The sequence below is a fragment of the Xiphophorus hellerii genome, chromosome 1 (assembly GCF_003331165.1).
Source record: "Xiphophorus hellerii strain 12219 chromosome 1, Xiphophorus_hellerii-4.1, whole genome shotgun sequence".
NCBI classification, from domain to species: domain Eukaryota; kingdom Metazoa; phylum Chordata; class Actinopteri; order Cyprinodontiformes; family Poeciliidae; genus Xiphophorus; species Xiphophorus hellerii.
In genome coordinates, this window is record NC_045672.1 from 3,728,381 (window position 1) to 3,742,387 (window position 14,007).

Sequence of the window (14,007 nt, forward strand, 5' to 3'; positions counted from 1 at the left end):
ACAGAGTTCCACTGCCAACAACTTCATGAAAAAAGAGCATATTTACTATTTTATATGCATTCTGTCAATGAAATAACTGTGCTTTACAATTTACAAGCGTCTGCATGTTGCTTTTGTAGGACAATTTACCAGAACTTTCTTAACCGGTCAGGATATTGTCTGATAACACTGAATACTGAACACAAAGTTCTACCAGTTTTTAAGATATTTAAAACATTACTATCTCCTCTGTTTAAAATATGTCCGAATGTGATTGAGTTAGCAGCTATTCTACCACAGAACACTTTGTGAAGCCTGCAGGAAATGAATAACATCCCAACACCATGATGCTAACAGCACAGTTTAAATGTTTTGTGCAGTGTTAAGAGTTCCAAATGACCTTGCTGCTTTGTGTTGGTCTGTCATAGTTTTGGGCACACTTCTGCTAATGTGCTAATTGCGAAGCTAATTTTTTGTTCAGCACTATTAGTGCATTTCTTGACTTTCAAATGTTTAGCGAACTTTGCATCCCCTATGCAAATTTTTCCAGTTACATTCTGACGCTCCAATTTACCTGATCTGTTTTGTAAACTTTCAGTTGAATAAAATTTGACAACCATGAGGTTTTGGTTACTGACTGCGAACAATTCTTCAAGTAGTTATTATGAAGTGACTGTTTACACAGCAGTTCCCTCTCCTTGTGTTCTTTTTCTTTTTCCCTCACTAACTTGATTTCAAACAGGAAACAGGAAGAAATTAAGGACAAACACTAAAAATCAAGACAAACACGAATACAGGACATTATAGAAAATGTACATTACGAGGTAAAAGTTAAATTGGTGCTCAGGGGTTGTAGTCTTTGAAGGACAAATATCATTTGAATTGAAGAGCGCTTTAGCATTAGCTTCCACTAAACACGGTGTTTATGTTGTGCCTTAGCATTAGCAGAACCAATGTTTTGTGATTAGTGCTTTATAGTTAGCATAACTGACACTGACCTTTTAGCTAGCAGTGCTCCCCATTAAATCACATAAACCCCCAGGGCACAGTTAGCACTGTTTTATTCCTGAATAATGAAAGACTCTTCTTTTTGTAAAAATCCTGAATAAAATGCTGTCTCTGAGAGGTGTGTTTCAGTCTACTTTGCAATTTGTGGATCATCGCCTGCTGTAATCCAGCATAACATGACATTATATACACAAGCTTGTAAGCAAACACAGCAGATCCACTACGCTGCACTTTTAATGTAAAATGACTAAGACAAACATTGCTCTCTGAGATGTCACTGCTTTCAATTTGCTCTTTCACCCCTCATTCTTTTTTCCCCTCCTTACTTTCTACTTTTTCTCTTTTCATCCCTTAATCATCCTCCTCTCCTACTCATTTATCACCCCCTCCTCCTCTTTACTCTAGTCTTCCCCTCTTGCTCTGAGTACACTGCTCCAGGCTGACTCGATGTGAGGAGACAACATTGCTAATACTAGTTATAAATACCCCCTGTTGTAGTACAGTACAGAGAGGCAGCCGGCTGCGGCACGCACATTCCAGACTGTAGCAAACATAAACAAGCTGTTGTCATGCATTTGCCTCATATCGCCAGGACAACCTTTTTAACACAGAAGAAAGTTGCAAAATTACCAGACAGAAGTTGTTTTAAAGGGGGAGTATTATGTAAAATCTATGTTTTTTTTAGCTTTATATCAAGTTATTTCTTCATCAAAAACACACCTGGAGTTTTGTCTTGATTCTTTCATGCATGTTTGAGCAATTGTTTAATCTCCCATGGCAACCATCCAGCTCTGCAAAACGCCTGGGAGGACCTAGCCCCACCTTCAAGGCACAGCTCCTCCAGGGAGATCAAGCTTCCGAGTTTCCGCCTCACAGAGCAGCCCTCCCCTGCAGCCCCCCCTCCCCGCTCATTCAGACTAGCCAGCAGCAATTAGCAAACACCTGGTGCTATTGCAACATCTGCTGAGCTTATTGTAGGAGCCAGTGTTGTATAGTAACGAAGTAAAAATACTTCACTACTTTACTTAAGTATATTTTGGAGTACTTCATACTTTCCTCGAGTATGAAAATTTTTGATGACTTTCACTTTTACTTCACTATATTTCCGAACTTAATTGCATACTTTTACTCCGATACATTTTCAATGTGTGGTTTAGTTACTCGTTACAAAAAAGCGAGAGAGAGAAACGCAAGTGTTTTGACCCCATCTACTGATTAGCAAGTAGCAAGCAGGCTACCGAACAAAGTCGGTAGCCTGCTTGCCTGGGTTTGTTCATCACCACCAATAGGATACACCTGTTTCGCTTCTCCCATTAAACACAAAGCAAGTCTCGCAATCAGCAGCGGTCACATGGAGGAGGAGACGGAGACCACAACGACTGCAACTACGTTGGACACGGCTCCAGGGGAACCACCAGCTGGTGATGAGAGCCCATGGCCTTATTTAAACACAATATACTCTTTCGTGGGTGTTAAAGATTCGTTGTACCGCATGCAGTGTATGTTATTCCTGCCCGAAGATGTGGAAATTCTATCTTACAAAAACTCCCCGTCCAACTTGAAGAAACACATCGAGGTAACGTCTTATGAAATGGTTATAATCCTCCTGTGTCAGTAACTATAGCTTGGTCACTAGACACTACTGTGAAATCTTGAGCATAACGTTACCTGTATAAATGAACTTTGTTTGGCATTGTTTCAGTTCCACACGTGGTGTATTTAGCTTAGGCCTAATGTTGACTGTAGCAGGCTACCTAGACTCCTCTGTTCAAGGGGGACAGAAGCCATAGCGATAGCAATTTAGACTAAATTTAACGAATATAGGAAAGGCATGCAAGTTCAAAACCAGGTTTACAGATGCCAATAAGCTGCATTTCCCTCCCAATTCTTTTTTTCTTTTGCATAATGACCAGTTGTGTGCACCACCTACTGACTGTAGCATTGACTGATTCACTGATTTGTGAAGTAGAGTAATCGTAACAGCTCTTTTTCTTCATGTTGGCCGCATTTTCTGTACTATTTATTTTTCTCATTTTCAGCACTGACCTTACTTGAAGGGAAAACTTAAGGCTTACAAAAACTTTGTATTTTCTGTCCTGGAGGGTATACTAAGAAGCTGGTTCAGTTGTAAAGCAGGTTAAGTTAACCTTGTGCTATAGGTAAAGCACCTAATTTTCTTAACTAAATGATGCCTGCAGGTATATCTATTAGCAGGTTTAATTTTGCCTGCACTTGGTTGGGTACATTATTTTAAGTGTATTTGACAAGTTTACCAAAATATAAAAAATGTTATTCAAACTGCATTTGCTTTGTTTTACTTTTTACTTGTACTTTTCATTACATTACTTGAGTACATCCATTTTTACAGTAATTTCCATACTTAAGTACAAGAAGTTTCAGATACTTTAAGACTTTAACTCAAGTAACATTTCAGTCAGTGACTTCGACTTTTACCAAAGTCATATTTTGGAGAGGTACTTGTACTTTTACTTGACTCTGAGATTTCAGTACTTTATACAACACTGGTAGGAGCTTCTTCTCAGTGAAATGCTGGTAAAAAGGTAGTTAAAGGGTTAAAAGAGGAGCCATGTTATGACGACTACCTGAAGGCAGAGTTTCATAAAGAGCAGGAGTTTTAAAAAAAAATCAGAGGCCCAATTTCAAGGCTTTAAATTGGAAGGCAAAATATTTTCTAAGTCATATTTGATATAAATGGATTTTTTAAACAACTGAAGTTAACATAGTTACTTGATTATGTTATAAAACGGCACTATGTGCCTGAAAAATACACAATACTGCCTCTTTCACTTTCTGTGACATGTCAGCTCCATAAAGGGCTATTTATGTTGAATACATGATGCATTTGTATGCAGGAGCGCTAACTCTCCTGCATACAAGGATCTACATGGATGCATACAATCACGCATCACTGCGTCTTTAATGCACTCATGCATAGTGAAAGGTGCATGTACGCAGACACTAACCCTTCATTTGCGACTCGTACTCCGCCAGGCTGCCCTTCTCCCTCCTCAGCTTTCCATGTGAAGTCATCATCTTTAATCCACCGACCCTTGACCTTCCCTCCCAAAGCCCTTGCTCCTCAACCTCAGCTTCTGCTGCAGCCCTGTAATCTTTGACCTTTCCCCGTTGGCCTCCCTCCCTCTTTTGCCTTCTTGCTCTACAACTGCAAGCGGCACGTCGGCATCAGGGTCGATAGACGGTTCTCAGCAGGGTCGATTTGTCCATGGAGTTCCAGGGTGGGGGGGTGGTCCCTGATCCATAGGTGAACGGGCCTGAGAAGAAGACGAAACAGAGAGTGCGATTAAAGACAGAGCTGATACGGTGACAAGAGGGACCGCGAGGGACCCAGGGGGTTACTCAGATCAGAGCGGAGAAAAAGAGTCAGAGGAAGAGGGCAAATGAGATCAGGGTGACAAGAAAGGAAAGGGACAGTGACACCAGGGAAGAGAGACGACCAAGACAGTAAGAGAGCAGAGTGATGAAAATGAAGCATGGGGGGGATGGGGGAGATGAGAGGTGATGAATAACGGCGGTAATAAAAAGGGCATTCGCCGCCTCGAGGTCGGTGGCTGGGGATGCCCGTCAAAGCAACACTTCAAAAAAAAGCTGGGAATTAGTATTATTGGGACATAAGATGAGAAAATTAGCAACCAAAGAGCCTGAAACAAACAGACCGTTGGTCTGATTTGCCTGTGGTGTTAGCACATTACTCCACTAATGACGCAAGAATTGAATCAGAGTGAAATATGATTCTCGGAGTGAAAAAAAAAGAAGTTTTCTGTGACTAAGGAATGACTCCTGGAAGACAGATGACCTTTATGTGGAATATATTAGCACATCATAACACTGTGGTTGCCTCTTTCTCATTTTCAAATGATGGTTTTAATTTATCAATGATCTACTCTGGGTCATCCAGGGTTAGTAGCAGTCCCACCGCTTTAATGAGCTGGCATCAGTTTAAACATTTCCAAGCAACTTTAAGCTAATGATATGATATGCCAGTGATCATATAAATGATAGTAAACATAAATGTGTACTTGCAAAATTCAAGCTAAATTTCATAAAAATGTTTTTACTTTATTTATATGCAACAATTAGACTTAATAAAGGTGCACCGAATACAGTTTTCTGGTCAATTATTGATCTTCAAAACGCCTGACCTGCTGATTCCCATTTTGGCCGATACTAATTTGTTTTGTCAAAAATATAAATATAACAAAGAAAGTTGACGAGTTGGTGACATTGGGGCGACTAGGTGTCTGCACATTACTGGATATGTGCAGACATGACCTGGTGGGCTGGTCTGTCAGAGCAGAGACAGTGATCGTCATTTAGACACTTGCTGAGGTAGAAAAGATCGGTGGATAAGATCGACTTCACATGAAATCATCGGCCGAGATCCGATCTCCCAAAATTAAGAAAATCAGCACTGATAAATTGTTGCGCCCCTAATACATAGTACTTGTTCTTTCACTTTTCCTTGTTAAAATTATATTTTGTAGCACAAAAACTGAGGAAAATCAAATCAATAGCAGACACACTGAAACAAAAAACTCTACACTGAAGAAATAGCAAAGACAATCCTATTCCTCCTGCTACGTTTGGGGTATTACAACAGTACCAACAGCTATCATACTTTCTTCTTCTGCAAATTTCTGTTCAGCTTTAACGTCATTCAGCCATTCACTTTGTATTCCTGCGGGGTCAATGGGGGAGGAGTGCTATCTCCAGAAGTGCAGTGGTGTATACGTTGGACAGTTCATCAGTCTTTCATGGGGCAACACAGAGAGCAATAGGACAGTGGGACCAACCAAGCAGGCCTCAATTCAATTGAGTTTATTTACATAGTACCAATTCAACTCAAAGGCTGCGCTGTCAAGCAAAGTTCTGGTTTGATTTCCTGCCTGCTGTCTTTCTGCATGTAGTTTGCATGTTCTCCACTTTCCTGTGTGGGTTCTCTGGCTTCCTTCCACAGTCTGAAAACATACAAGGTTAATTGGTCTGGCCTGGGCCCCCCTGAATCATCTATATTCTGTCTTAGTGTGGTTGCCACTAAATACATCTTGTTTTAATTAGACCCGTGTGCTTTTCAGTGACATTGTTACTTTTTCTCTCTCTCTCTTTCTGCATGTGTAGAAGCAGACTTTGTGTTTCCCTCTTTCCTTTTTAACCCACCTCTCTTCCTTTTGTTTTTCTCTTTTTTCCCTCCCTGTTTCCATTGCATTTGAAATGCAGTTTTAAATAAAGTTTTTCATCTACGTCAACTTGATAAAGCTCTTTCCGTGGCTTTATCGAACTGAGCATTGTAGCGAAAGCTGTAATGCTCTGCTTATGAAAGTAAATCTGTTGGACTTCATCTTGGCACTCAGACAACAGCTCTGAGTGCTACACTGCTGGACAGGTCATATTTAAAAAGTCAGTGTGTGAGTGTGTGCATGCATGCTTACCCTTCCTGTTTGTCTCTAAGTTGCCCTGAAATACACTGGCGACCTGCCGCAGGTGTAGCACACCTCATATCTCTTCCTATGACAGCCGGAGATAGGCTCCACGGTTAGGAAAATATGGACAATGGATGGATGACTTCAAATTCAATGTCATCCTAAGGAATTCTACAAGCCAGAATCCAGAATGGTCCAGATTCTTTCCAGATCAGTCAAATCCAATCACTCAGATTAGAAACAGACCAATTAAATCTACATTGCTTCACAATTTAGTCACACTCAAGTGATCATGTAATGCCAGTTTGAAAAGGTTTGTCAATGAAAAGTCAATTCATTTAAAGCAATTTATTAACTTTGCAGCAATCCCTCTTCCTATGTAAGCATGTGGAGATGGTGGAAAGAGGACAGAAGGGAAATAAAAAACTCAGCAAATGTGTTACTGGTGCCTTTGCCACCCTAGTGACCAAGTACATTTTCTTCAAGTTACAATCAGCAGGTCGTTGTTTACTTTGAAAACTGGACTTTTATAGCCTATCCACATTTGGCCTCAACAAAAAACAATGACAATCAGGCTCTGAGAGACCATTCAATCAACCCCAACCAGCTGTCAACCACAATCTTTGCATCATTCCCTTTTCAGCCTCGCTTTCACATGTCTATTCGACAGAAGCGTACGTGTGTGTACACTCACACTTGAAAGCAATTTGGGAAGACATGCAACATCAATGTTTTTGGACCATATGAGGAAGTCCTCAGTGAAATCCATACAGGCACCTCAGGCTGCATGAATGAAGGATGAGATACCAGGTTTGTTATAAAAAGGTTTGTTATTTTTAAAGACTGACAATGTGTGGTTTGATTTGGTCATTCTTTTAGAATTAACACATAAGCAGAGACATAAATACACAAACTTCAAAGCAAACAGACATTTTCACTTCTCACATCCTGTGTCTCAGCACGTCATGGGTGTCAAGGTGTATTGCTTTTATTGACTCTAAAGCAGGTTTTGGACAACCAAACCAAACCAAACCATCCCCTGCAACAAACAGGTTCTGAGTTGTCTGCTGTAAGTCCAGGAAGGTACGTTGAAGCGATCCATCAAGAAAGTGGAGAACAAAGATGGCTTCAAACGTCAGCCTCACATAACTGAAGTCGACCACCTTTTCTTTAAGTGTTCCATAAACCGTACTCTCGTTTCCTGTTCCAGGACAGTGTGGTGGATGTGAGTCAGACATGTTTCAGCGACGGTTTCAGAAGCGGAGAGTAAATGCAGAAGCGGCACAAATACGCGCAGAAGAGATTTCTGCGAATGAGGCTGCGAGGCGAAGTCTGTGGAGGGGCTTCGTCAGCGTGCGACCCCAATCTTCAAAGAACAAAAAGGAAGTAAATGATCTGAGAAAGAAATAGGAGGGGGTTGTGGGAGAAAGAGATCAGGAGGAGGGAAAAGAAACAGCTTCAAGCAAAAAAGGCCAGTGAGGACAGAGAAATGGAGGTTATTGGAGAGCAGCTTTTCATGCTTGAAGTCATGGTTAATGAAAGAAGAAATGTGATACCCACAGTGAATATGAAATAAAATGATGACAAGAGAGGAAATGGTGCATCATGTACACTAATAGATCTTTATTTCCATGGAATTTTCTACCAATTTCTTCAGAGGAAGAAAACAGGAATACCAAGAACAAGCAACAACAAACGGGGACATTGTGTCAGATATTACGTCCTGATACTCTGAGGGGATTTCCTGATGCTGCCGACAACAACACAACCCCCTGCTTTGTTGACCGCTTACTGTAATTTTATGCTGTGGGTATCTTTGAAGAACATTTAGCAAATTTGTTCAGTTCTTCCAGAGCTCTGTCTCTTAGAAGCAGCTTCCTGTGAGAAGCAAATCCTCTTCTCACTTCTCTGAAGCCCTGCAAACTTCAGATAGAGCCAAACGTAGGCTGTGACAAACTGAAAAGGATGGAAACGAATTTCTGTCGGTCAGATGATCTTGTTTCCTGGAAGCCGCGACACTTTTGGGGAAAATAAAGCGCTTGCCTGCTGAAGAGGACTCGACGCGTGCAGGTGCTCGAGTATCGTCTTGGTGACAGACGTTGCAGGAGAGCACTGAAATGTGAATGAAGATGTCGAACTTGGTGTCCTGCTAATCGGTGCTGTCAGCCACACGTCAGCTGGAGACAGGTGTGATGGCTGGCGCTCCGATGGATGGATTGAAGTGGATACTGTAGGTGCAGGCAGAGCTTAAACATGGTGAGCTTATTGTACTTCAAGCTGATTCGGGAATCAGTGAGATACAGCATCGCAAAAATATATTCGCGCCCTTTGAACTTTTTCAGATTTCGTCCCATTACAACCACAAACTTCAACGTAGGACTGGAACAGTTAATCAGATCAATCGTGATGAATTGATTATTGAAACAAACATCAACTAATTTAGTAATATTTTCAATTGTTAATTGTGAACTGGAGTATACAGACTCTAAAACATGCCATTTGCTGAAAGAACGACGCAGAGAAGGAATTAAGCCAAAACTGAAAAACAAATATATGCATTTTTTTTAATTTAAGGTTAAAATTAAATTAATTTTAATTTTAACCAAAAGCTTTTTTTACAAGCAAAAAAACTTTTGCTTGTAAATATGTTATACCAAGAGATATTATGTAAAAAAAGAAAGAAAGAAAAAAAAATTCAGAAGAAAAAGAGAGATTATTGCTTTCTGATGATCATGTCAGTTCATGCATTGATATAATAAGCAGAACTGCAGGATCTACTTAAGTTTAGATAACAGTAGTAAAGAAAAGGAGATATGAGGTCAGGCTGGAGTTAAAAATGTATCAGAGTGTCTGCAGATGGCACTGTGATATATAATGAAACATAAAAAATTATGCACAGATTTACTGGAAAGGTCGATTTATCTGCACCAATTTCCTTAATTTTTGGAAATTGGTCTAAAAATCGGAAATTGGTCTAAAAATCAATCACTGTCCTTGTCTGCTCTCCCTTAGAGAGCTTTGACTGACCGGCCCACCAGGTCATGTCTGCACATTTTCAGTCCACAGCAGTCACCCCGCTGAGTTAACTTGCTGTATTTACCAACATTTCAGACAAAAAAAATAGGCATTTGTGCAAATGAAACTGCCCTGTGCTGAAGTCCAGAGAAAAGTTGTGTCTCATGGCGCTTCAGTGCTAACAGTGCAATGTGTTGATGGGAAAAAATGATGTGCATGACCTCCTGCTCTGCCCACGTCCCGGTGTGTTTAAAGCATAAATCTCCAAGCCGGAGATTGTCTCTCAACACTACATCACATCACACCATTGAGCTGGGAAGCTGGCTAATCCTTACTGAAGTCAACGGATTCAAGCGTTATTGTCATAACAAGATCTCGTTATACAAGATTTCACAAAATTAAAACATTACTCATTGAGGTGACTGTGAGCAATAGCCAGTTGTGGCCAGCATGGCTTCACCTGATGAAGTTGTACAAGAAGTTGCTCAAATGACCCTTTTAATCATTTGTTTGGCAACATTTCGGGTTTCCAGTAGAGACGACAAATAGTGACGTGGTGACAGACATGAACAATACATAAGCATGACGTCCTAAACAGCAGTGCAAGGTGTTCAGATGCTGAAGGAGGCAAAAAGCATCACTAAAACAACCGATGGTTCATTGTTGTGAACTCGGTATTGTGTTTCGTCTCATCTTGTGAGTTTTAGACGTTATTACTTCTTTACGTAACTTAGTAAAACCAAGCCTCTTGTTCTATTCTTCACTTTGTACAAAGGCTCTGGATACTCTGCTTTTGAGAAATGATAGCGGCCTGGAAGCATAGATTCCATAGTAAAGTTTTTCTCAATTACTAACATTTGGCCATGATATATGTAATGTGCCAACTCGATCTTGGCACATTACATATTTCTTGTATGAAACTTACAAGAAAATGCATGTGCTGTAAACAACCATCCCCCACTGCCATGAAGGAACTTTAATTGCTCAGTATTTTGGCCATCACTGACTCAATTGGTTCATTCACATTCTCTGCTTGCCAGACTGATTGGCCAGGATGAAATTCATTGTGATAAATCAAGCTCAATAAAACAACTGAAGGGAGACGAGAATCAAGTGGAATTGCATAGGAAGGCAATGGACAGGCTCAACCAAATACTGTCCCTTTATTTTCAGAAAATACACACAGGGAAAATACAATTTAAGTCCCAGCCTCTGGTGCTTTGTGGAAGATGTTAATGAGGAATTAGAGAGGAAAGGTTGAGATGGTTTGGAAATGACCAGAAGATTCCTGGATGTAACGATGGAAGAGTAATAATATGCAGAGAGTTGGTGTAAGTTGACTGGCTGAAATTGAATCAGATGAGCCACTATGGAGACCCTTAAAATGAGAAGAACAAAAAAATAATCACCAGACCAGAAGAGGATGTTCAATCAAAACATGCTTTACTGCTGAGAGGGATATGTGTTGCATCTTTGTCGAAGCTACTATGTAAAACATTGTCACACAACTAGAGGTGTCCTAGCTACGTATTGACTAATGGATCATTAAGAACCTTAAAAAGTTCACCAGACTGCCCTTCAAAAGGCAAAGCACCTTGAAATTTGGGCCCACAGCAAATTTCATTGACAGCATTTTGAGAATCACTATATTTCAGTGTATGAAGACACGAATAAGCAACATTTATCACCGGAAACAGGAAGCTCTGTCGTCTTGTGCCACCACAGCCTTTCACTCCTGCGCAATCAGCAGAGAATGACTCTGTTCCTTCACGCTTTCAGAAGCCGCTTAGGCCTCTGATCTCTGCTAAAACACACCTCCGGAACAAGTAGTTACAGATACGCGCTTAATACAGAACATGCAATAAATTTTGAAGATGTTGACTTGATACGGATTGTAAAACATTGAATTTTTTCTGCATCACACGCAAGGCATAAACTGCCTCTTAGATTTGGACTTGTTCCCTGGCTGCAGCAGTTGATGCCAGGCAGTTTATAAAGGGTTCCAGTGTTGTCGTGACATGCTTGACTTTTAATGCAGAGCAATGTAGGCAATGTTTATGAAACGCATACCTGATGGTATCAGTAGAGAGCAAACACGGGAAAAGAAAACCGAAATGAAACAGATGGGTCAGTGTGCCAGAGTAGGCAGGCCCACTGGACGCATCGATCTTTCTGGTACAGCTCAAAGCTTGGATTCTTCTTCAGTATTGGAACGCTCCCAAAGTGAGCTGAAACACAGAGCTTGATGATATCTGAATCTACTGTCAGTTTTGATCCTTGTTTATACTGTGTAGAAGGATGAGTCAGTATCTCTCAGAGCTGTGATGCACACACTGTACTATTAGGATATAAATACTACAAATATGCAGTTTCTTTTTTTTTTGTTGCTGTTTTAGAGTTAGATTTCTGTTAGCTAGTTCATCGGTCCATTGGCAATCAAATTTTTGAATGTTTGCACTAAAGGAATACTGAACCATACATGTGTTTCATTCAGTGCCTTGTAAAAGTATTCACACCTCTTACATTTTTTTTTTTTTACATTTTGTAATGTTACAAGTACAGCTTGGACTTTAATGTGTAAATTCTGATTAATTAATTAGTTATATTTAGGCATTAAACATTTCAATGCAATTAATCAAACTTTTTAAAATTTACATTCAATAGTCCAGAGAGGGAACCTTTGCATTTGCGTTTCTGGTACGCCCCCACATCTGACGCACAAGCGACATCCGCTAACAACATTAATGGACGACGAAGCCGCTTCTCTCAGCCCACTGGGGGTTCATTTTTGCTTTGATCTGATTGGACACTGGAAAAGGCTGTTTTTGTGCTCAACTTGTCTAATAGGAATTAGCAGTGAAGCTATTCAAGCCTAAAATAGTAGCTCAATACTAAACATATAGCAGCTAGCACCCAATGCTAAAGTTAGCATCCACAGGCCGCCCTTTGCACCAATCAACAACAATACAACAATAAATATCTTGGTTGTTGAGCTTATTCAATAATTTAGCCGCAAAATAGTTTTTGAATTGAAAATATTGCTTATTTTGTCAAAATATGGTTTTCAATTAAAATGGAAATAATTACAGGGCCTGCAATTAACTCCATTTTAAAAAATGACCAAGTCCCACCACAAGTTACAACCAAAAGAAGGATCCTTCAAAAAATGGAGGACATCACAGACAACACTCCGCCCTTTAAGAACCTGTCATACAACAGAAGAGTGTCTTCAGTCAGAGACTATTTCAGATTTACTGTAATACAGACTGCTACAGGAGATCGTTCCCACCCACAGCCATCAGCATCCACAACAACTGTATGAGGAAAAGTGCATAATAAGAGCAACAACATTTACTTTCCCCTTAAGTACTTTTTAATTGTGCAATGGAAAATTTGCAGCAAATTTTGAGTACGATGAGTTTATTTGTATTAGTAGTTGAGACCGCAACGTCCTGAAGGGACTGTCAAAAGCTGAACTTCCTGGTCTAGATTCAAAACACTGTCTGAAGAAAGACATTAGTCTGAACACCATCCCTGAAATAAAACAAGGTAGTGGCAGCATCATGCTGTTTGAATGCCTTCTTCAGGGTTTGATGATGAATGGAGCTATCCATCCATCCATCCATCCATTTTCTGTTCACCCTTTGTCCCTAATGGGGTCGGGAGGGTTGCCGGTGCCTATCTCCAGCTACGTTCCGGGCGAGAGGCGGGGTTCACCCTGGACAGGTCGCCAGTCTGTCACAGGGCAACACAGAGACAGACAGGACAAACAACCATGCACACACACACTCACACCTAGGGAGAATTTAGAGAGAGAGAGACCAATTAACCTGACAGTCATGTTTTTGGACTGTGGGAGGAAGCCGGAGTATCCAGAGAGAACCCACGCATGCACAGGGAGAACATGCAAACTCCATGCAAAAAGACCCCGGGCTGGGAATCAAACCCAGGACCAAGGCAACAGTGCTACCAACTGCACCACTGTGCAGCCTGAACGGAGCTAAATACAAGAAAAATCTTGTGGAAGTTACCAAGGGTGATTAATTAGATTTTTTATTTACTATGCATCATTTTCCTTCTACTCGCCAGTTATGCATTATTGAGCCGTCACATAAAAGTCCAGTAAAACACATGTAGATTTGTTGTAATGTAGCAAAAAAAAAGGTGAAAGGAGGATTTTTTAAAATTTGTTTCCCCCAAATGACCAAAGCTGTGCTTCCAACTCCTGATCCAAATTTGGGGACAAATAAAAATATCAACATCTTGAGTTTCCAGTTATGTCACAGATGCCACTCGCAGGCTAACCGCCACATGAAGGAAGTGGGGCAGCTCCCAATAAGTAACACATGATGCACTTCATGCGAGTGCAGCAAAAAGGAGGCACATGCAGCGCAACAAATGTGGCTCACAAAAAAAAAAGAAAGAAAAAAAGAGCTCGACACAAGGTGAAGGAGGGAGGACAGGACGGTGTTAGCCTGCAACCTTTTTGCCTTGTTGCTTTTTCAGGTCAGGGATTTAAATCTAAATAAGGTTGCTCATTTTGAAC

The 14,007-nt window shown here is 40.6% G+C and overlaps 1 protein-coding gene and 1 long non-coding RNA gene across 6 annotated transcripts in view; one reads left to right on the plus strand and one right to left on the minus strand.

Moving 5' to 3' along the window:
• LOC116720590 (uncharacterized) overlaps positions 1 to 14,007 on the plus strand; it is a 957,300-nt gene that overhangs the window by 806,803 nt on the left and 136,490 nt on the right. The gene's annotated exons all lie outside the window — the stretch shown is intronic.
• Positions 1 to 14,007, minus strand: part of arhgap4b (Rho GTPase activating protein 4b) — a 37,276-nt gene that overhangs the window by 22,332 nt on the left and 937 nt on the right. For all 5 annotated transcript variants that reach the window (XM_032563566.1, XM_032563556.1, XM_032563539.1 and 2 more), the window contains exon 2: positions 3,972 to 4,280. In XM_032563566.1, the coding sequence (XP_032419457.1) occupies positions 3,972 to 4,041 (70 nt within the window). In that variant the 5' untranslated portion in view covers positions 4,042 to 4,280. The remainder of the gene's footprint in view (positions 1 to 3,971; positions 4,281 to 14,007) is intronic.